The 24,095-nt window shown below is 40.7% G+C and overlaps 1 protein-coding gene across 2 annotated transcripts in view; it reads right to left on the bottom strand.

Annotated features, from left to right (window-relative positions):
• Positions 1 to 11,757: 11,757 nt before the first annotated feature.
• Positions 11,758 to 24,095, bottom strand: part of CCDC138 (coiled-coil domain containing 138) — a 32,607-nt gene continuing 20,269 nt past the window's right edge. For both annotated transcript variants that reach the window (XM_075200269.1, XM_075200268.1), the window contains 3 exons: positions 23,829 to 24,005; positions 12,851 to 12,989; positions 11,758 to 12,301 (listed from right to left, as the gene is read on the bottom strand). In XM_075200269.1, the coding sequence (XP_075056370.1) occupies positions 12,130 to 12,301; positions 12,851 to 12,989; positions 23,829 to 24,005 (488 nt within the window). In that variant the 3' untranslated portion in view covers positions 11,758 to 12,129. The remainder of the gene's footprint in view (positions 12,302 to 12,850; positions 12,990 to 23,828; positions 24,006 to 24,095) is intronic.

Below are 24,095 nucleotides of genomic sequence, written 5' to 3'. Positions count from 1 at the left end.
ATTAAAATAATTTTTACAATTGTGTTTTTTATTTAATTTTTTTGGTGGTGCACTACAAGTCCCAGGGGGCCTTGGGTGCCAGGGCATGTTGGCACTTGCGTTTCTCCAAGGGCCAGCACACCTTGGCAGCCATAGGTATGCTGGTGCTTGTAGTACTACAAGCACCAGCATGCCCAAACACTTAATGGCAGCCTGGGCATGCTGAGACCTGTCGTGCACCAGGGACTAAATGGATTTATACATTTAAACAATTAATATTACCCCACACCCAGTGCCCCATTGGTGTGGGAAGAGTCATAGTACTATCAGCACGTGCTGGTTAAACATAGAGGGGCAGCTTCTTCTTTTTTTGCAGACACGATCTCCCTAGGTAATCTCTGCTGGTCAGCCCTGTGCTGACCAGCCTAAAGCTGGTTTGGCATTATGGCAGGGGGACCCCACACTGCGGGTTTCCTTTCTAAAGTGCCACAAGCACAGGCTGGCAAAGCCTAGTGCTGGTAACAGTAAATTCGGTGGGAGCCCACGCTTTTTATCCCCCATATTTTTCTAGTACCAGCATATAGGCTGGCAGTACTAGGTTAAGATATTTCGGGGGAAGGGCACGCTTGTTGTTTTACATTTATTGTGGGGTTTTTTTAACATTACCATTTTAATCTATTTATTTATGTCAATATTACAAAACTGTAGACATTATGACAGTGTGTCAAATGTGTCAACATTTTACATGTGAACATTGTGGATGTGCAGACATTATGTATGTAGACCTTAAAACAGTGTAGACATTATCACTGTTGACATTATGGTGTAGACATTTTGAATTTTCAACATTATGAAAGTAGAGACTTCAACTACATCCCAGAACACAGGTAATCACATAGGCTGGAGAAGATGGAATACGGTCAGGAGGCAATCCAAACAATGGTCAATATCCAAGCAAAAGATCAGGACAAGTGGTAAACCAAAGAATAGTCAATGTCCAGGTGAAAGGAGAGGACAGACACTAATGAAAAGGATAGTCAATGTGCAGGCACAAAGTCAGGGCAGGAGGCTATCAAAACAATGGTTAGTATTCAGGCAGAGTGAAAACCAAAATCAGAATCTGAACAGTAAAAGAAAAAAGCAGCAAAAACAGGTCCACTACAAGGTACTGCAACACGGACAGTGAACCTTATAGCTGCATTACTAGAGAATGGAGAGGCCGTTACATTAAGCTAGACTCACGCTTTGTGTCTGGGATCATTTTCTTACTGGAAAAAAAATTCACAGATCGGTACACTTCTGCAATGAAGGGATGCACTCTGACATACTGCACATTTGGACCAAACCCATATAGGTTGCTTCCTTGGATAGCAGGACTTGGGGGGGAGGCAGCTAATGATCTGATGATAGTGGTAGAGTTGTAATCAGGGCCGCAAAGAAGAAATTTGGGCTTTGCTACAGCAAGTTCATGGGCCCTCCTATAGTTCACTAGCATGTAAACGTATGTGCCACCACATATTGGCGTACATGAGAATGCTAGTAATGTTGCTGCTCCTAACACACTTATGCCAGATCATATGATGCCCACTACCATGCTGCATTTATTCATTCATTCATTCATTCATTCATTCAAACACTTTGTCTAGCGCATACTTCATTTGAGCAGTCAACTAGGAAGGCCAGGTGTACCTAAGAAACTACTCACTCAGTCTGTATACATTAAAAGATACTTCTAAACCACGGCCAAGCAGAAAACTTCTACAGCATCTAGAATCATTGGATTTTAGACTTTAGGCCTAGCTCTTCATACATTACACAGACTACCCTTAGGAATGAATAGGCCCTTTCTTTTCTTTTTCAGGTTTTTCCTTAAAGCTAACAATTGTTATTATATTTTTGTCCAAAACTACAAACAAAAGTTTGTGGGACATACTTGTATTAGTGGTGTTTTTTATATCACTGATCAATTAATTCATGGAGAGCTTAGGGGTGAAATGACAAGATGAAGAGTAAAGCTGTCAATTTATGGCCATTTGCGAAAGCCTTTCAGTATGTTTTGTACTAAGCTCATCAAGATTATATGGCTAATATTAGGCAAGGAACAGCCAGATAGACACGCCATGATCACCAACCCTGATCAAATATGTTTTTATCTGGCATATAATTTCTGATATGTCATAAGGTTTTGAGGGAGGCTAGAATTTTATATTTCTTCCCAAAGGGTAGTGGAGTGAATCAGTTTTACTAGTGTCAGGTGTTCAAATCTTATTATCTGGTATAATTTCATAATATTTCATAAGACTGGGGACAAAGCAGCCATCTAGCCATTTGTGATGATGCATAACTTTCTTGAAAATCCTAGATAAAGGCAAATATAAAATATTGTAAACAGATACAGGTAGTGACCTAAAATATTAAAGGATTTGAGGGAGGATCACAACCTTTATACAACTGATGTGCTCCAGTCAAAACAACCTCAATAATATATATAATTCCACAATATAAAGGATCAATTCCACGAATATAAAATATCAAATGAACTAATTAGCTCCAACATCAAGTAAACATTGTTACCTTAGGAAAATCCAAAGTTGATGCCTACCAGTTTATGAGCCATGTTCAGTCCTGTAAAATACAGTATCTTATATATATATATATATATATATATATATATATATATATATATATATATATATATACATACTCAGCAAACAATTACTATGCTCGCTGATATATTCAAATATATTGCTATGGCAAGTAGACCCAAGTATATTGGGAAACCCTGGCACATTCCTTTGTGAATCTGCGGTAGAAGGGGGGGTGGAAATTTACATAAAGTCTCTTGCTTTTTGTTGTAGTCTTGATCATATTCAAAGGTGGCCCTTGGAAATCCATTCTTCCTAAATCTGTGAATAGAAGAAAAAAAAAAAAAAAAAGAAAGGCTGCCAAAAGCATTTTCCATATATAAGGCCTGGGGACACAGTGGGTTAGATTGATGGCTTGTCATATGTACTGTATTATATTTAGAATTAGACTTACAGTTTGTGGATTACCAATGATAATACTCTTCCATGTTCATGATTTCCAGAGGAATAGGAAGGGACATGCTGCCCCGAAAAAATATGGACCAATGAATTAAATGGGCTGACAGATAACTTTGTATAATAATACAGAAAAGTATTTTTAATATTTTAACATTAAATGATATTAAGAAAAATATTATAAATGGGGGGGGGGAGTAAAAAGGTTGAATAATGATGGTTTGCTCTTTTCTTGTAGTAAATTCCACATATTTCCAATATTTAATCCAGATACATTTTATTGCAGTCCTTTATTGAGTAAAATCTCTCAAATCGGTCACAGGACCCCCCAAAAAATTGTGCACCCCCAATATAGATGTTGTTTCAATGTCCCTATCACTCTGCCGTCATATTATAAAAGCAATATAGACAGTAAACCATGAAAGCTAACTAGTTGATAAATAACTATAAATTATTGCCGCTGCTATTTAAAAGTGGTTAAATATAAGTGCAAAAACTGCTCAAGGTGGAAAAGTGACATTTCTTCCATAGCTTTACCTATTATACTATGGTTAGGGATAAATTGTTATTAAGATGCAGAGTCATACTTAACATAAACTCATGTTTATCTTTTAAGACTGAATGTAGCACTGGGTCTAATATGAGAATATAAGAGCAATATGTTCGATATTAAACGGGTTGCGGGTAATTTACATTAATTACAATAATATGCCTTTCCTCATATTTGCACTCCATAACATAATGTTCCCCTTTCATCTAATTTTAAACTTATTAAAACAAAACAATACGTATTAGCCAATACACAGCCCTTCAATAATTGGAGAAAGTAGAGTGATATGTATAGCTGATCCATAATTTGTTAGTCCTTTTATATCATCATTTTATTTATATGCATCTCCTGTATGACACGAATATCTGGGTGTTTTACTTTTAATGTAATTAAATACCAAAAAGCTCCTTTAATTTTATTACTTAGTACTCAGACATTTCAGGGAAGAAAGGTTAGTTGATCATTATTTATAACAGTTGGATATTTAGTATATAGTCATCCTAACTAGTAAGGAGAGTATTTCTGCATTAGTCATCCACCACAGGTCACAGCACTTTTCCAAAACTATTGTAATATACATAACGCCTGAATGTTAATAAAAGTATAAATTATTCCTACAGAAGTTCACAACCTTATCACACATACAATTAACGCCACCTAGTGAGAAACCCTTATATAGCTTTGTGAAATACATATAAACCTCATATTAGATGTAGCTACCTTATACATACTATGAACCTTAACTTGTATAGTTAATTGAAAGGTGATATGTCATTACACAGATATAAACTATTAAGAGCTCACTAATGGTACAAATGTGGATGGCAAGATGTCATTAGTACATTGACATACATATTACTAAAGGTGTAGAACAACATAAATGAACGGAATTGTGATCAGTGTTTGCCTACTTGTTCTTTGATCTACACAGCAAGAAAAGGCCTGCAACTTAATCCTAATAAGACTGCTATTCCCCTGGTGTGAGATAGCCAACATATTCTCATGCATTAGGCATACAGATATCAACCATTGAATAATCAGAATATAATTATATATACAATTCTTCTACTAACATATAAGGCCATTAACAAAATTGCACCGACATACATTTCCTCACTTGTTTCAAAATATCTCCCAACTCGACACCTCCGTTCTGCTCAAGATCTCCGTCTCTCTTCCCTTCTCGGTTACAGGATGTTTTCCAGGCTGCACCCACTTTGTGGAATTCCCTCCCACGCACAGTAAGACTTTCCTCTAGTCTTCAAACCTTCAAGCGTTCACTGAAAACCCACCTCTTCAGACAAGGTTATGATATTCCTCAACCACCATCTTAATTTCCCTAGATTACCCTATTACCATCCTCTACACAGCTAACGCAAGACAACAACCCTCTGACCAACATTGCCACACACACAGCCGACTCAATATTTTTACCTTTGCATTCTAGCTGGTCCAGTGTGCAAAATGATGTAGCACATGCCCTTGTGTTTCAAACTCCCATTGTCCTATAGATTGTAAGCTTTCGAGCAGGGTTCTCTTACCTCTCTGTCTGTATGTATTACCCAGTATCGTCTTATTAATGTTTGTTCCCAATTGTAAAGCGCTACGGAATCTGCTGGCACTATATAAGTAAATGATGTAAATGATGATGATGATGATAATTAGCAATATTGAATCTTTGCAGGTTTAACCTTTTCTTTGCCATTAAAAGATAAACTAACAAAAGAGAAAACAATGGTTTATAATCCAAATCCCTCTGCCTGTCTTTTACTTCCATCCAAGGAGAGAGAGGCAAACAGTCCCAAACTAACACTAGGGGGTAAATGTATCAAACTGCGAGTTTGCCAGCATGTTGAAATCGCGGCAAATAAAAACTGGAAATGTATCAAGCTGCGATTTTGAGACTCATGTTCAAAATCGCTGGTCATCTCTGGCGATTTTGAGCGATGTAAACACTGACGAGTTTAGCTAACTCTCCTGTGTTTGGCAAACACATCACTGTTACACTGCCCTGGTAAAAAGTGAAAGAACAGATAAAAGTTAAAAAAAAAAAAAAAAAGCGTGAGGTTCCCCCACTATTCATGCTTAACCCTAGTGCTGCCTGACTAGTGCTGGTCCCGTGAAAATCGTGGAAAAATTTTGCGTGGGGTCCCCCTCGATTTTCACTTTACCAGCACTAGGCAAACCAGCCAGGGTTGGCGGCACTATAGCAGGGGGACGCGCGGCAGGGGTCCCCCTGCCATAATGACTAACCAACCCCAGACTGTTCAGCGCTGGGCTGGATTCCCTAGGGAGTGGGGTCCGCTGAAAAAAATGAGCGGGCCCCCCCTTCCCCCTAGAAAGAACCAACCCAGTGCTGATAGCACTAGGGCTCTTCCTACTACCCCTGGGCTGTGGGTAGTAGGGTAATACGGCGGTAAATAGTAGAAAAAAATAAACTGACACCAATTTTGTTTGTGGAACTACAAGTCCCAGCCAGCCAGGTTTCCCTAAAAACTGTGGCCATGCTGGTGCTTGTATAACTACAAGCACCAGCATACCCACGGCAGCCAGGGCATGTTGGCACTTGGAGAACCACAAGTGCCAACATGCCCTGACATTCCTGGCTTGCTGGGCCCTGTAGTTCCACAAAGAAAAAAGTTAACAAAACAACAACACCCTCATACAAACCACACATATTTATTAAAAATAAAAAACCCACAATAAAGACACTAACAACCCTCTTTTTAACCACAACTATTTAATAAAAATAAAAAAAAACAAATACTTACCAATGATGTCTTCTTTCTTGATCCAAAGTGTCCTTGCTTGCCCCAGTCCCTTATTATTTGTACATCCATCTTGCCGGCTTGCCCCAGTCCCAGCCATTTGTACCTCCATAAACGAATCTGTGCCAACTGGAACACTTCGCCCAGAAGGGGCACATATTACAGTATTTAGCGCTTACGCTACTTGCGTAAGCTGTAATACAGTAAATACAGCTTACGCAAGTAGCGCAGCGCATTGCGCTAAATACTGTAATATGTGATTTCCCCACTAGCGTGGGAAAATACTATAATACAGTACTTAGCTCTTAAGCAAACAGCGTAAGAGCATTGCGGAACGGAGGCTTTTTTTTTTTACTTCAATCAAGACTAAAGAATCGGGATATTACAAATATGTGCCCCTTCTGGGCGAAGTGTTCCAGTTGGCACAGATTCGTTTATGAAGGTACAAATGGTTGGGACTGGGGCAAGCCGGCAAGATGGATTTTTATTAAATAGTTGTGGTTAAAAAGAGGGTTGTTAGTGTCTTTATTGTGGGTTTTTTATTTTTAATAAATATGTGTGGTTTGTATGAGGGTGTTGTTGTTTTGTTAACTTTTTTCTTTGTGGAACTACAGGGCCCAGCAAGCCAGGAATGTCAGGGCATGTTGGCACTTGTGGTTCTCCAAGTGCCAACATGCCCTGGCTGCCGTGGGTATGCTGGTGCTTGTAGTTATACAAGCACCAGCATGGCCACAGTTTTTAGGGCAACCTGGCTGGCTGGGACTTGTAGTTCCACAAACAAAATTGGTGTCAGTTTATTTTTTTCTACTATTTACCGCCGTATTACCCTACTACCCACAGCCCAGGGGTAGTAGGAAGAGCCCTAGTGCTATCAGCACTGGGCTGGTTCTTTCTAGGGGAAGGGGGGCCCACTCATTTTTTTCAGCGGGCCCCACTCCCTAGGGAATCCAGCCCAGCGCTGAACAGTCTAGGGTTGGTTAGTCATTATGGCAGGGGGACCCCTGCCGCGCGTCCCCCTGCTATAGTGCCGCCAACCCTGGCTGGTTTGCCTAGTGCTGGTAAAGTGAAAATCGGGGGGACCCCACGCAAAATTTTTCCCCGATTTTCACGGGACCAGTACTAGTCAGGCAGCACTAGGGTTAAGCATAAATAGTGGGGGGACCTCACGTTTTTTTGTTTTTTTTTAACTTTTATCTGTTCTTTCACTTTTTAACACTGCCAGGGCAGTGTAACAGTTATGTGTTGATACAACACGCTGCTATCAAGCAGCGTGTTGTATCTGGCGTGTTTGGAAGCAAACTCTCCTGAGTTTGCTAACTCGCAGCTTCATACATTGGAGACTTTTATAGCTGCAGTGGCAAACAGTGGTGAGTTTGATCTCTGGCGATTTTGCAAGTAGCGATTTTGACAGAAGCAGAACTCTGGCGATTTTGTAGAACTCTCCTGAGAAAATCGCTGGAGTTGCAACCTCGCAGCTTGATACATTTACCCCCAGATGGGAAACATTTACAATGAAGACAGGGTTTTTTTTTTTTTTAACTCTTTATTTAAAGAGGAAACAACAGGAAAGGATACCATCAACACAATTGACATAAAAATATTAATTTTCAAGGTGCCTCCTCTATGTTTTATATTTTTATATCGGTGGGGAGGAGGGGGAAAGAGGAAAAAGGGGTGGGAGGTAGAAAGGCACAAGTATTGTTAACACCATCACTAATAAGTAAATATGTAACTAAGCAAACTTGGAACATTGCTAGGAAAAGCTAAGCCGCATAATGACAATGACTACCAAAAAAGAAAAATAGCATACAAACATTGCTCACCAGTAGTCGCCATATCCAGCCTGGGGGGTCCGAGGGCGGCCCAAGAGCTATACTCCATCTGCAGGAAAAGGAGCCGTACTGGACAGGCAGCTACGACTTTCTAGTAAATACCACGGGGCCCACACCCTATCAAAATTATATGATTTATCATGAAGGTAACACGTTATCCTCTCCATTCTTGCGATATGTCCTATGTAGGACCATAACTCCTGCATAGAGGGGGGCCTAGGGTCTTTCCAATGTTTTGCTATTAGGGATTTAGCAGCTGCCAAGATATGGGAGATAAGCTTGTTAGAAGGTGCGCTCTCATCAGGTATAGGGCGAGAGAGAAGGAATGACCAGGGGTCCTTATTTATCTGTTGCTCTGACACAGAATTTATAAGTGTAAGAACCATATTCCGAAAGGGAACTATGCGAGGGCAGGTCCACCATATATGTAACATCGTACCTCTCTGGCCACATTCCCGCCAGCAGCTCGGAGTGGTCGTAGGAAACATTCGAGACAGCCTATCAGGAGTATAGTAACACCTATAGTACACTTTATAGGCTGTTGCCTTAATTAGTGTAGAGATCGAGCTCTTGGCAATCCCCTCCCTGATCTCCTCCCAGCAAGAGTCGTCCGGAGGGGGACCCAGGTCCCTTTCCCATTCCCGCTCATGTCAGCCTGGAGCATCAAAAGTGTAGTCTATGAGCCAATTATAGATCTGGGAGATCATCCCTTTAGTGAGAGGTGAGTGTAGACACATATATTCAAAGGAGGTCGGGGCCCGGAGAGCCTCCTGGGGGGGCATAGACATAGCGAAGTGTCGGACCTGGAAGTACTCAAAAAAAAGCGGACGAAACGGTTCAAACCTATGGTGAAGTTTCGACATAGAAGCCCAAGTTTGATTGACCACCAGGTCCGAGACCACCCATATTCCCACCTTTATCCAATGTTTAAATTGCTGCGTGGAATTGCCAGGAGGAAAGTGTGGGTTGCCCCAGAGAGGAGTCAGAGGTGAGATAGGGGAGGACAATTTATATTTGACCCGACATGAGTCCCAGAGGGATAAGCAGAATTTAAGGGTTTGGAGAGAGGAGGCCACCGGTGGCCTATCTACATTGGCCAAGCCCCAGAGTGATGCCATAGAGGGGACCCCAACATAGTGGGTCTCCAGATCCACCCACGCTATAGACTGGTAAGGGACATAAGTTACCACCACCTGGGACAGATGGGATGCCAAATAATAAAATTTAATATCTGGGAACCCCCTGCCTCCTCGAGCCCTGGGCTTTTTAAGCACGGCTATTGAAATTCTTGGGGGCTTGGCACGCCATATGAACTTTAGGAAGGAGGAATGCAAATCTCTGAACACAAGGTCGGGAACCCTCACCGGAAGAGTCTGAAAAAGATATAGAAGCTTCGGGACCAAGTTCATCTTAATAGCGATAATCCTCCCCAGCCACGATATGATATAGCTCTTCCAAGTCTCCAAGTCCTTTTTGATTTTTGACAGAAAGGGAGGAAAGTTCTCCCGATACAATCTATCGTAGGTCAAGGTGATATAAACTCCAAGATATTTGATCTTATTCGCCTGCCAGCGTAGTGCAAAGTTAGTCTGTAAACTGGTCCTAAGGGAAGGGGAAGCATGAAGGAGCATGGCCTCTGGCTTAACAAAATTAATTTTGTAGCCAGACAGGAGGTCATATTCATCCATGAGTTTATATAAGGCGGGTAGAGACTCCTGAGGGTTCGTCAGTCTCATAACAGGCTTAAAAGGAGTAGATGGTGCAACATAACAGCACAAGCAAAACCTAGTAAGATAAGAAGATACACATGGGATGTGTATCATAAAACAGATCAATGCAAAGCCCGGCATCTAGCTCCACATCATTACATGATGAATATCTGGTGTATCTTATCTGAAGCAGTTAAAAATTTCCTGTTGCGTGCCACTCCGCATGGCCTGCAAATAAATAGCCATACACACATTTTCTCCAAACACACTTTGCGTGTGACTTGTGTTCAACTCTGTATCAGACCCATAGTGTGCAGCCATGGGGATAACTCTTGACGGGTCCGTGAAGAGATTAATCTCAGTTTGGAGGAATACAGTGTGGAATACTCAACCCCCAAATATCAGATGAATTCTCCCATCAACAAATGCTATTTTCCTGCAGAGAAGTCAAGATAAATTACATTTGTGATTTTGCAAACTTTTCTATCTTTGCCAGGACGAGGACTTTTTCATTATCAACATAATGCAAGAAGCAAGAACTATAGTATGTGCTGTGGGGACAGGCGGTGGACTTTTCCCGGTATAAGATGATCATGTTGACTACACAGCCTCATTTCTAGCAGCTCTTCTGCCTCTACTAACCCTGCTCTTTACATAAATCCAATAAAGAAGAGGTTATTCCTCCTTCACCATTATTATTTAATCATTAGCGGCTTTTTCAATTGACACTTGGGAGTCTTCGTATAGGACACCCTTTCCTCCAATAAGGTTATGGGTGCTCTGGTTTATTTCTACATGTAAAGCAGTTACATTAATTCTCACTGTGTCAATGCAGACTAACTGATGTTGTAGCTTTTAAGACATTAATAATAATGACAGATTTTAAGCCAATGACTCTCCTCCATCCACATCTTCAGGCTGCCTCATGGGCAAGATGGCAGCGGATTCCTTGGCTCTGTGGTTTTCTTCTGTGGCATAGCTGCTGATGTGCAGTTCTGTTGGAATCAACATGTTACAGCAATTTCAGAATAAACTCTGGTACAACCAACTACGGCTGCTGGTGTTTTTTTGTTTCAAACATAACGCACAAATAGGAAAACAAAAATGAGGGGGGGGGGGGGGGGGTAAGATTAGGAAATAAGTTTACCAACCCTGCAAAAAGGGTCATGGGAAAAGGAAAAAAACCTGAAGCAAATTAAATAATTAAAATGTTCATAGGATTGCAGAGTTTTTAAATATATGAATGTGCTGATCTTGCGGGAGGCAGTAACCTGTCCACTCACCATTATGTTACAGAAATCAGGATTGCATTTGTTGTTGACATTGTCATGTTGTAAGGGTAATGAGGGAGGTCACAGGCAAAAAATAATTTAAGGAGCAGGGTACCAAAGCAGATCTGAGTAGTAATATGAAGTTTCTTGTCAAATTGATGCAAGAAGATCACTGTAGCAAATGCAGCTCTCTATGTAACAAAGATTGCACTGCCCACACGTTTATTTGTGTACATGCCATTTAGGAAGCATGGTGGTTTAGGGGTTAGCACTTCTGCCTCACGGCACTGGGGTCATATGTTCAATTCCCAATCAGGACCTTATCTGTATGGAGTTTGTATGTTCTCCCCATGTTTGCGTACGTTTCCCCTGGGTGCTCCGGTTTCCTCCTACACACCTAAAACATACTAGTGAGTTAATTGGCTGCTGACAAAATTAACCCTAGTCTGTGTGTGTGTTCAGGTATTTAGACTGTAAGCTCCAATGGGGTAGTGACTGATGCGAGAGACAAAAATATTCTCTGTACAGCGCAGTGTAATTGGTGATGAATAGCTGATTATGACCCAGAAAACCTGCAAAATGTCTTGAAAATGAACACAAGAATATGTCAAGGAACCGATGGGGAAAAGGTTTATTTTTTGTTAAATAATATAAAACTACAAACAGAATCAGAGACCACTTTAAAATATACAAAAAAAAATACAGACTGATGGTTAACTGACCTAACAAAAACATATAATGTTTTATATGTTTCAATACAATAAACATATCACAACACAAGTCCTTAGCCCAAGATGTGCTACACATCTTGGTACTACAAAGGTATAAGAGTTCTATATCAAATGTGACAAACTACTACTATACAATAACTATAAACCATGTTCACTGTAACCACACAGTCACTCACATCACTGATATGCACATCCTCACTACTACCTGGACAAATTCAGGGGAACAGGAAAAGTTCACATTGTAACTGTCAATGATTTATGCTGACACTGGGTGAAAGAGTTTTGGTCTTTGCAAAACCCAAATGGTAAAGAATGGAGTTCAAATTAATAACAAGAAATGCGTGATCTGGGTTTGTTGTCCTCTGCATTTCTTGGATTACTTGAGGAATGTTAAAAATCTCAAAAAGCTTCTTATTGCTCCTGCAAAAGATAAAAACAAGTAAGTTTTTTACATATGTTTAAGGTGTGAGCGATAGAATTTATAGGTGGGTGCTGACTTGGGAAGTCACAGCTTGGTAGATTAGGTCTCTGCAGCTGTCTCAGATTCAACCTTGTGGCTGGTCAATAAAACATCTAATGGGTCAAGTAGTGTCCTGTTTACAGACCAAATACTTGCCAAGCAAGATTCTCTAATGACAACAGCAGTATTCAGTAAGAAGATAGTACGGTAGATGAAGCTGATGCAGACAAGCATGTTGACAGCACCAGCCTCACCCTCCGTTCATTTAATAAAGTATACTGTAAAATGCATCACTCCATACTGTGTTAGCGTAGTACCAAGTTCGCAATAATGCCAATTTTGATCTGCGTTTTGATATAAGGAGAATGTATAAATAATGTATCTGACAAATGTTACTTGAAAAAAAAAAAAGGGCCATTTAAGAAACTATTTATTTTAAATTATTTAATATACACTTATGTAGCATCAACAAACAAATTTCATTAAGCATACAATTCATGGAAACTTACCTGACTTTGGAGAGCTTTTGCAGAACGATGCTGAGTTTTTCAAGTATTTGTACACCCACTTTAGGATCTTTAAGTAATGCAGCACAAGTCCTAAAAAATGATTCCGTGCAACAGAACTCCAGGAATGGCTGCAAAAACCCTGCAAAATACAAAAGCTGTATTACAAGGCAGATCTATGAGCCTGTGTATTGCAGATAGAATGTCTTCATGAAGGGTCTCACTCTACGGCATGAACTGAAGACTGTATGTAAATTGGTCGATGTTCACAATTGACATGCTGTCATCATCAGAGTAGCCTACAGGTATCAGCTTACATATTGGTACAACATAGCATCAGCATCTCATAGTCCTTCTATTAAATTACAAGAGAGGTAGGTTTGTAAGTGCCTTTATTCAGGGATTATTGTCCAAGGCAAGTGGTGGTGGGAGACCAAACACTATTTTTATACAGGGGTCTGCTGTTGTCTATGCCACTGTATGCTTTTAATATACAAATGCATATGAACAGTTATCTGAAAAATACAGCTAATATCTGAATAAATGAAGGATACAAAGTATAATGTTCAGTACAGAATACGGACCCCTCTTTGATGACCAGTATGCCCATACCCTGCTCAGTCTGATGTCCAGGATAAAATACAGAACACCTCCTTGCTTTCAAACATATAAAATACAGAGCTTCCTCTGATGTCCAGGATACAATAAACCTTTTTGATATCTAGTATATAATACAGCCCTCTCTGATGTCCAGTAAACAATGCAGATATCCCTTACCCCTGCCCTTGCTGTATAGTATAAAATATAGAGCACCCCCCCACTCCAAAAAAACCATACAGGTAGGTTAATTGGCTGCTATCAAAATTGACCATAGTCTCTCTCTCTCTCTCTCTGTCGTCTGTGTGTGTATGTTAGGGAATTTAGACTGTAAGCTCCAACCGGGCAGGGACATGATGTGAATGAGTTCTCTGTACAGCGCTGCAGAATCAGTGGCGCTATATAAATAAATGATGATCATGATGATGATTGCACAACTAATAATTAGAAGCAATCACAGCTGCTTGCTGGAATTTACTAAACTGTAGTCACCTTGCAGTTTGTTGCCTAAGTTCAATATGGAAATGCAGACAAAACTGTTATTGGCGTGTGCAAGAACAGGGTTGTACACACAAAAAATAAAAATCATGTCCTAATGGATTTCTTGTGCAAAAGGGACCCATGTGCTGCACAGGTGTTATGTCATCTGGTAAGCTCAAATTGTAACACATGAATAGACAATTTATTTGGAACACTTACTGCAGTCATAAAGAAAACTATGTACTTGTAAATAACTTCTTATATAAAATCTGTTCCTGACTGACTTTCTTTTACTAGCAAGACTGCAGGTAAACCTGGCCCTAAATGCTTGGTTCACAAATTTTGAAATGTCTGTAAAATAAGATAAACGGACAAGCGCAGTCTTAGTAAAATACAAGATATCTTATAAAACGAACTCTTAACATTGAGAAATATGTATGTAAGTTTCCGGAACATATTTCAGACAAAGGTTTGATCCTGGAAGTAGATTATTTTTGCATCCTGTCTATATCTCTATTAAAAAGGACACAAACACAAAGGATGTCAATGAAAGTCTGTGGCTGGTAACAAAAGTCCGTAATTAATACTTCCTAGCCAATATTATTTACAAAAAATATATTTGGTCTATAATAATATCAATGTCTGAAGTTTTGCGAAGATATGACATGTGTATGTAGTATCTAGTTGTACAAATACAGATATAAGAGCCTAAAACAGCTCAAACAAACATTCTGCAGTTTCGAATCCACCCATGTAACAACTGGATTCACATGTCTGGCCAAATTGGGAACACACCGTTCTTGTTGTCGGCCATACTAAACCACCAAAATGCAGTGTGTATGGGAGGTGTTAGTAATGAGCTTTGACAATCTGTCTTGCCTGAAGCAATGAAAGGGTTAGGAAAGCAGGAGAGAAGGCAGAGCAGTGACCCCATATTTCAGACATCCTTTTTATATCCAAAATAAGACATACAGTCACCATGAGCTAAGCTTTATAAACTATATTTTCTTAGTTTACATACGTTTTCTATATATACAATGTTGTTTAATTTCCATTGGCAGCAGATCACACAAATGACAGAAATAATAAAGTTAAAAAAAAAAAAAAGTTTCCTCCAAAAACTAATAATTTGCAATTATAAAAGTCACACTGAGTTCTGTTTCCCTGTAATCTTCAATATAACCATTAATCTCCAGATGCTGAAAGATATCAAGTAAGAGAGGGGGTGTGGAGCAAGATGGCACAGTACAGGCTTAATGCCATGTAGACTTCAAAAGAAGTGTTTAATTTTTAATCTAGTGACTGTTTTTAGACAAAATCAGAACTTATGAAACACAGTATTTTTAGGCATATAAACTATGTTCAAGGACTCAAGCATTTTATTAAACTCTATAACACTCGGCCTTCCACATAATTCTGACAAGTGGTGGATTACAAGAAGGATTGAAAGGAATGCTAGCAAGTTTCAGCCCTAAAGCTGTATTTGAAATGGGGCCTATCACATAAACACAAAGATAGCATCCCATTAATTAGACCTTACGCTTCCAAAAAAAACAATTGGACAGTGAGGGACATTTATACAAATATTTTACAAAAAAATGATGCAGAAACAATGCTTGAAGTAGGGCGGTATGTGCCAGTATGAGATACTGGCACTTCCACACAGCCAGAGCTGGCGGTAAGCAGGGTAGGCAAGGCGGGGGGGGGAGGGGGGGCGCAATGCCTGAGGCGCTCCGCTCCGCCTGCCTTCCCCGCTTGTCCACCGATGCTGCATCTGGTGGTTCCCTGCTTCTCTCTGCTTCATTCTAACAAATTGTCAGGGCGTCATGCCCGACAGTTAGCGAGAATGGAGCAGGGAGCAGAGAGGAGCACAGAAGAAAATAAGAGAAAGAAAAGAAGACAGAAGAAAGAAGGTCATAGAAAAGTATAGAACGGAGGGGGACAGAGTGATGAATGAAGGCACAGTGTGATATATAGAGGGGGGTGCAGTACGAAGGAAGTGGGTGGAATGTGATGACGGTGGCTGCAGTGTGATGATGATGGAGGGGCAAAACTGTGAATTAACTAGTGAAAGGGAATAAGAGGAGCAGGAACAGGGATAGATAGAGAGGATCAAGGAGTAAGGTAGGAGCGAGAAAAGAAGGATGTGAGGCACAGGGGAGAGCTGGTAGGGAGGGAGAGAGGGGGGATATCTGCAATGAAGATAAGGGCACATAGGAACAGAGAAAGGAAACAGATAAGGGAAAGATAAAGGGTAACATGAAAGATATAAGGGAGATATTTTGGATAGTTTTACTGTAATATTGAGATATGAGGGAAAATGTAAGTACATGAAGGAGACATGATGGAGAGGTGGATAGACACAGAGGAAAGGTAACTGGACACAGGAGAGATGGGGGACGCAGTGTGGATAGCCTTGCATCATTTAATATGTTTTACATTATACTATATAGTGTTAAAATTCATCTAAAATTAATTTCACTCTATCAAAATCCCTAAACCTTCGGGGGGCCTAGGCGGCCCCCAGTCGTTCATTTCAAAATGAAAGTTCTATTCCAGCACTTCTGAATTTCCACTTCGACCACTGTGCAGAAATATATAATTTTAACAGTGTTAAATTTATGGATACGATTCTACTAGTTTAGAGAAGTGGGATCTTACAGCGCCATTTTAGTTCTGGGTTGTGTTCCTCTTTAATATTTGGGTGGTTATATTAGATTGGTGCTTTTATTTTAATAACAGAGATTAATATTAACTTGAAAAGTTTAAAGTTAATTTGGGAACTATATAGTCATGGTCAAAAGTTGAGAATGACACAAGTATTGGTTTTCACAAAGTATGCTGCTTCACTGTTTTTAGACCTTATTGTCAGATGTTTGTATGGTATACTGAAGTCAAATTACAAGCATAAGTGTCGAAGACTTTTATTGACAATTACATTAAGTTTATTAAGAGTCAATATTTGCAGTGTTGACCCTTTTTTGTAGACTTCTGCAATTCACCCTGACATGCTGTCAATCAACTTCTGGGCCACATACTGACTGATGGCCGCCCATTCTTGCCTAATCAATGCTTGGAGTTTGTCAGAATTTGTGGGTTTTTGTTTGTCCACTGGGCTCTTGAGGATTGACCACAAGTTCTCAATGGGATTAAGGTCTGGGGATTTTCCTGGCCATGGACCCAAAATTTCAATGTTTTGATCCCCGAGCCACTTTGTTATCACTTTTGCCTTATGGCAAGGTGCTCCAACATGCTGGAAAAGGCATTGTTCGTCACCAAACTGTTTTTGGATGGTTGGGAGAAGTTACTCTTGGAGGATGCTTTGGTACCTTCTTTATTCATGGCTGTGTTCTTAGTCAAGGGAGTGGGCTCAATCACAATTTTGCCTGAGAAGCAACCCCACACATGAATGGTCTCAGGATGCTTTACTGTTGGCATGATGCAGGACTAATGGTAGCGCTCACCTTTACTTCTCCGGACAAGCATTTTTCCAGACGCACCTAACAGTCTGAGAGGGGATTCATCAGAATAAATGACTTTACCCCAGTCCTCAGCAGTCCAATCCCTGTACCTTTTGCAGAATATCAGTCCATCCCTGATGTTTTTCCTGGAGAGAAGTGGCATCTTTGCTGGCTTTCTTGACACCAAAAGTCTTCACCTCACTGTGCGTGCAGATGCACTCACACCTGCCTGCTGCCATTCCTGAGCAAGCTCTTCACTGGCGGGAGTGGGCTCATTCCCACCAGTGCAGAAAATTGGATGTTTATGCAAGTCTTGTTTGCCGCCCCAATAATAAACTAGAGGGCTGTTATACCTGAAAATACTTTTCTAATGTCATCTTGGAGATCCCAGTGGTGGAGTGCTTAGGGAAGCTAGAATCTGCTTCCCACCCAGTGAAACACACAAAATGCAGTAAATGTTAAAGGGCCTGTGGCAAGCTACTGCTACAGAGCAAGCACAGCAGTAAGTGTTGTAAGCAGCCACGGCTCAGTATGAGACCACACAGCTGTTGTAAGCATGGCTGAATCTTTTAATATAGGCATAGCAGACAGCCCGCTTTACAGAAAATTACACTTGCAGAAGACGCCAAGGCGGACCTGCCTCTAGCGCCATGTTTGTGCAGCGAGGCTCAACAAGCGTAAATTGACTTAGGTGAAATGGAGGCCCAGGACTATAGGCAACTGAGGCAAGAGATTCTGAGTCAGATTGAAGTTATGGCTGGGAGTATGGGCAGGATGATGGCTTAGTGATTAGCAATTCTGCCTCAAAGCAATAGGTTAATGAGTTTGATTCCCGACCATGGCCTTATTTGTGTGGAGTTTGTATTGTTTGTATGTTAGGGAAATTAGACTGTAAGCTCCAATGGTGCAGGGACTGATGTGAGTGAGTTCTCTGTACAGAGCTGCGGAATTAGTAGCGCTATATAAATAGCTGCTGCTGCTGATGATGATGATGATGATGATGATGAATACAACTCAACTATTCCATGACCAATTAAACTGCAATTGTGTGTCTTACCTAAACTCCTATCTATGAGGATACCTTTAACATAGGAGGTGTAAGTACTATAAAGTTTATGTAACTAAGAGAGTGAAGTCTGACTAACTTATTCCTCCACTGGCTCTCCGGCATCTTCGGCCAACGCTGCTGCACCTCATGCTACATTAAAAGTGCGCAAAACGTACTAGGCTTCTCCATCTAGAACACAAACAGATCCATTTGGGGCACAGAGGACGCACAGGCCTTGGAAATAGATGGTCCTGTTACCTTGAGATCCATTCAGTCTCTATTGCAAGTGCTTAAAACAGACATCACCTCTGAACTCAAGGCATCGATCAAAGAAATCAAAGCTGAGGTAACCCAGTTGGGAGTCAGAACGGACCAACTTGAGCATAAGTTGGAGGAACTCGTTGCCTCCCATAATAATTTGATATCTGCTCATGACCTTCTACAGGAAGTTGTTACTGGGAACAAGGACAAAATAATGGATCTTGAGGACAGGTCACGTCACAACAATATCAAAATTCGTGGTATCCCGGACTCTGTTGCTAATTACAAACTTTATGAATATGCCATGGACCTGTTGCCATCAGGATTGACCAACGACCTCCTCATAGATCGTATTCATCATCTGCCGAAGTCTAGGAATGCCCCGGACTCTGCACCCAAAGATACTTTGCTACGGGTGTACTTATACATAATTAAAGAACAGATTCTTCGTGCCTCCCTGCCATCCTCTCCTACTCGAGCGGAGTTGAGGGAGTTACAATTATACCTGCTGCCACTCTGGCCAAGCGCAGGTCGTTTCACCAGATTACAGCAGCCTTACGAACAGCTAACATCCAATACCGCTGGGGTTTCCAGACGAAACTGCTGGTCCACAGGAATGGCAGCTTTGTGGTTATCTCATCTCTTGACAAGGCCATGGAGATACTGACAGATTGAAATGTCCAGATACAAGGTCCAACCCCCATCCCTACAAACAACACGTAAGACTGTTCTTGTCCACTTCACTTGTTGGAGCTGGTATATCTACACTGACTCATGTCACTATGGTTAAAAACTGTGTGTTCCACACATATGTTTTCCTACTAAGGTACATCTGTTGGAGCTCCACTGTAACACGCTCCTGAACACTCTATTTCACCACAGAGGTACTCTAGGCCTCATCCTCCTATCCAATTGTTATGTTTTTTTGTAGACTGTTTCTTGTTTACTGTTCTTGGAGGTTAAGCTGTTACGTTATTGGTACCAAATTTAAGCGAAATGGAGTAGCCATTTTGATTGGTGCTAAGTGCCCTTTCAAACTAGAGAAACAAGTTACTGATAAAAATGTCAGATACCTGATACAGGTGGGAAACATAGGGTGTCAATCTTTCACACTAGTCTCTCTTTACACCCCAAACTCCCGTCTACTTCCCTTTCTTAAGAAACTTTGTCAGGTTTTTCATAATGTAAAACGAGGAACACTTTAATGTATGGACGATTTTAACGTAGCCTCAGATTACAAACTAGATCGCTCCTCTCCTCCCTCCAAACAGTCCATGGCTTCCTTTGTTTCTATATCCTCTGCTTTCTCTCAACTCCTAGCTGAGTATGATCTGTATGATGTGTGGAGAGCTTCTCAACCAGGAGAGAAGGATTACACGCATTTCTCCCATGTTCACAACTCATATTCACATATTGACCTTGTATTTTAGGGTCCATTAATCCAACAACGTATTACAAATGTTAAGATTTTTACCCATAACTTGGTCTGACCATTCCCCCATCATATGGCAGTTAGGACCCATTGCTGGAGACCACCCTCTTAGACCCTGGAGACCAGCAGATTATATCTTAGCCGATGTTTGTGGGACACGAATCATGCAAAATGCCCTTGATTCCTATCTTGAGACCAATAAACCTGAAGATACCTCGGTTTACACCCACTGGTGTGCCCTTAAGGCTGTATTAAAGGAGAAGCAATTCAAGCAGCTGTTGCAATTACAAAAACGCAATCCGAGGTGCAGGCTTCCTATGAGACACAACTTGTATCATTGGAGGCCCTGCATAAAACGTACCCCTTCAGATCACATGATTAAAGCAGAGATAAATGCTTTACGCAGGAAAATCAATGAAGCTTCTCTCTTACAGGTTAACAATGCCATAGCTAGACTCAATCAACGTTTCTATACCTTAGGTAATAGAGCAAGGAAATTGCTGGCCCGTAAACTTTGTGGAAAGAATGCTATCAATCGCAATGCCCAAGGTACCCATATTTCCAATCCACTTAGCAAACAAGTTTGCATCCTACTACAAAGGTCTATATTAACCTAAAAGATGACATCTTTGATTCATCCTTCCACTGAATCTATTAACGAGTTCCTAAGATCTATCTCGCTCCCGTCCTTATCACCAGATGAGTCTACGGCCTTGTGTTCGGACTGGACGGATGATGAGGTTAAAGGTTTATGCTCCACTTCTACTCCGCCTTCCAGTCTGCGCTAACCCCTGTTCTCATCACACTATTTAATTTGGCCACCCAAGATACATTCCTACCTGGAGAAATGCTTGAAGCACAAATAACCATTCCTAAACCAGGCAAAGATTTCTCCCATTGCCATAATTACCATCCCATAGCGCTTCTTAACTCTGACCTTATACTCTTTGCTAGGCTAATTGCTAACCGACTCATCCCCATCCTACCCCAACTGATCCATCTGGATCAAGTCGGATTTGTACTTGACAGACAGGCTCCAGATAATACAACATCATTAAGACACACAGTGCTAGTTCTGTACCCCTACTGCTACCATCTCTAGACGCCGAAAAAGGCATTCGATAGGATTCATTGGGAATATATGTGTGTGATCTTAACCAAATTTTGGTTTGGTGGTTCTTTTCTCCAAGCTATTCTCACACTATACAAAATTCCTTCAGCCAGTGTTTTCAGCAATGGGTTCCTTTTCTCCTCTTTTCAGATCACTAATGGCACTATGCAGGGATGCCCCCTCTCCCCGTTAATCTTTGCATTGGTTATGGAACCCCAACCCACCAAAATTAGAACAACTGTTGCCGTCAAAGGGTTTATTATTGGTACCACCCATCATAAAATCTGCCTCTTTGCTGATGACGTTTCTATTATTTGTCACGAAACCTGAGACTTCATTGCCTGCATTATCTAAAATTTTACAAGCTTACTCAGGGGTCTCTTATTACAAACTTAACACTTCTAAACCAGAGGCACTGGGGGTGGCCCACTCACAGAACACATTACAGTCCTTAAAGTCGCAATATAAATTTCAGTGGTGCTCCAACTCCATGACTTACTTAGGAATACGTATCCCGCCGAATCCTGCCTCGATCATTGAGAGTAATTACCAACCGCTCTTAAAACACTTTGATACACTTACTAAATCTTGGGTTAACTATGAAATTTCATGGTTGGGGAGAGTCGCTGCCCTGAAATGATGTTGCTTCCAAAGATCCTGTATTTGTTCCACTCTATCCCCTATCTGGCCCCGTTCTATTCTAAACAAATTCTACACAATAGCATTCGATTTTATTTGGCATAATTAACGCCCAAGACTTTCTAGAGAGGGAATGTTTCGCTCTAATTTGAAAGGTGGCTTAGCCACGCCTAAATTGGAATCATAGCAACACGCAGCTCTACTAGATCAACTCAGATTGGCACACCCCTTCCCCTCACAAACCTTGGGTTACCATTGAACTCCACAACTGTTCCCCATTTCCATTACCCAACCTTCTTTGGCTAGATAAACCTAACAGACTATGTTATACAAATGCCCCCTGGAGTGTCAAAGACTCTCTCATTGCTTGGGATAAGTTGATGCTGGTATCACCAAAAACCCCTCTCCCCTCCTTAAACCTAACACTACCTCATGGCAACTAATCCCAGATCTCCGCCTTGAATTTTGGCACAGACGAGGAGTTGGACGAATACAGGATATTTTAGAAGGTGGCTCACTACCTCCTTTTTCACACTTACAAGCTAAGTATGACAATCCAGCCCGAGACTTTTATAAATATCTCCAGATCAGACACTGGATACAGTCTTATCCATCACACCCCCCATCATTGAACCCCTCCCCTATGCACAAATCTTGCTCTCTTCCTTCTCTCATGTGGGTGGTATTTCAAGGTGGTATCAGATCCTTTTGTTCCCCGTTGACTCGGTCCAAGCTACCTGGGAACATGACCTGGGGATTACATTATCAGTAGAAGACTGGGGAAAATTTTTTCAGAACATCTACAAAATGTCCAAGTGTTTTAATCACTCAGAGATGATAATTAAGTTGTTTCATAGGACATATTTTACCTCTGATAAATACCACAATATATGGTCTACGGTATCCAAATATTGTTGGAGAGAACACGGTGATGTTGGTACCCTTATACATGTTTTCTGGGCATGTCCCAAAATCAGGTCGCTGTGGACAGAGGTTTTTCACCTCATATCCCAGGTTACTAAAGTCAATGTACTCCCCTGTCCTGCTGTAGCTTTGTTACACTTATACCCACCCCATCTCCAATGCCATAATCACTATGTTCCTGGGCATATACTCATTGCCACTAGGGCAGCCATAGCTCAGCATTGGAAGTCTCCACTACTCTCCTCACTTTCATAATGATCGCTAAAATATAACGTAGTTATATGATGGAAACCACTGGCTTTAGATATTCAACTGCCTTAACTTCTCCACTGATCAAGTGGTTCTCAGGGCATGAATATTATATGGAACTTCTCCCTTCACAGGACCCTCAATAACTGATCAGACATCTGAAAATTCTAATGTTATGTGTTCCCAAATATGCCATTTTCGAATTGTTGATTATCTCTAAATATGTCTCCTTCCTTCCCCTCTTGTTCCTTCCTACATTCCTCTCTTTTTATATCCCCTCTGTTTCTAGTTTATATTTTTATTCTGTATAGTGTCTTTATGATATGTTAACTATGTAAAAACACAAATCTTTGATATCATTGATTGTAACCACTATACATTGTTATGTCTGTCATACTTTACCTTACTTCATAAAATCTATAAAAAACTTTTTAAGTTTGGATGACATTAGGTTGGGCCACCCTGTACATTCATGTGCCCAATATAACGCATTGAAAGGGTTTTTGATGTATCTTCTTTGGTTAAAAGGTGCCGATATATTGTTGTGTTCCTTACCCACTATGTACCCCCCCTCCCCTTTTACCCATTTGCTCATTGTCCTTCCCTCCCCTTTTTTTTATTTTTTTATTTCTGTACCCCTTAAAAACTTTTGCAAAATTTTTAAAAAACTTTTAAAGGGGAAAAAAAAAAATAAAAAAAAATTTTAAGTTAAGATATACTTGTAACAAAAATCCTAATTTATGAAAAGTATAGATTTTTATCACTTAGTTTGTACTTACTGGTCTCCATTGAGAGCTGAAGTAAAATGTCGAGGACACTGGAAATAAGCCCTCGGTTTGAGACGTGTAAAAGATGCACAACCGTTGGCACAGCCTGGTACTCTAGGAATAGTGATCTTCCTTCATCAGATTTCAAGTCCATGCAAAGTGAGTCCAATGCCTGAGCAAGGTGGTCCACTAGAAATACAAATCATAGGTGCGATATGTAGATTGTAGATATACACAATATGTTACAGCAAATGAAGTAAGTAGAAAGGACATGAATTA

The sequence above is a fragment of the Mixophyes fleayi genome, chromosome 2, assembly GCF_038048845.1.
Source record: "Mixophyes fleayi isolate aMixFle1 chromosome 2, aMixFle1.hap1, whole genome shotgun sequence".
Taxonomy (NCBI): Eukaryota; Metazoa; Chordata; class Amphibia; order Anura; family Limnodynastidae; genus Mixophyes; species Mixophyes fleayi.
This window is presented reverse-complemented; position numbering and strand designations above follow the sequence as displayed.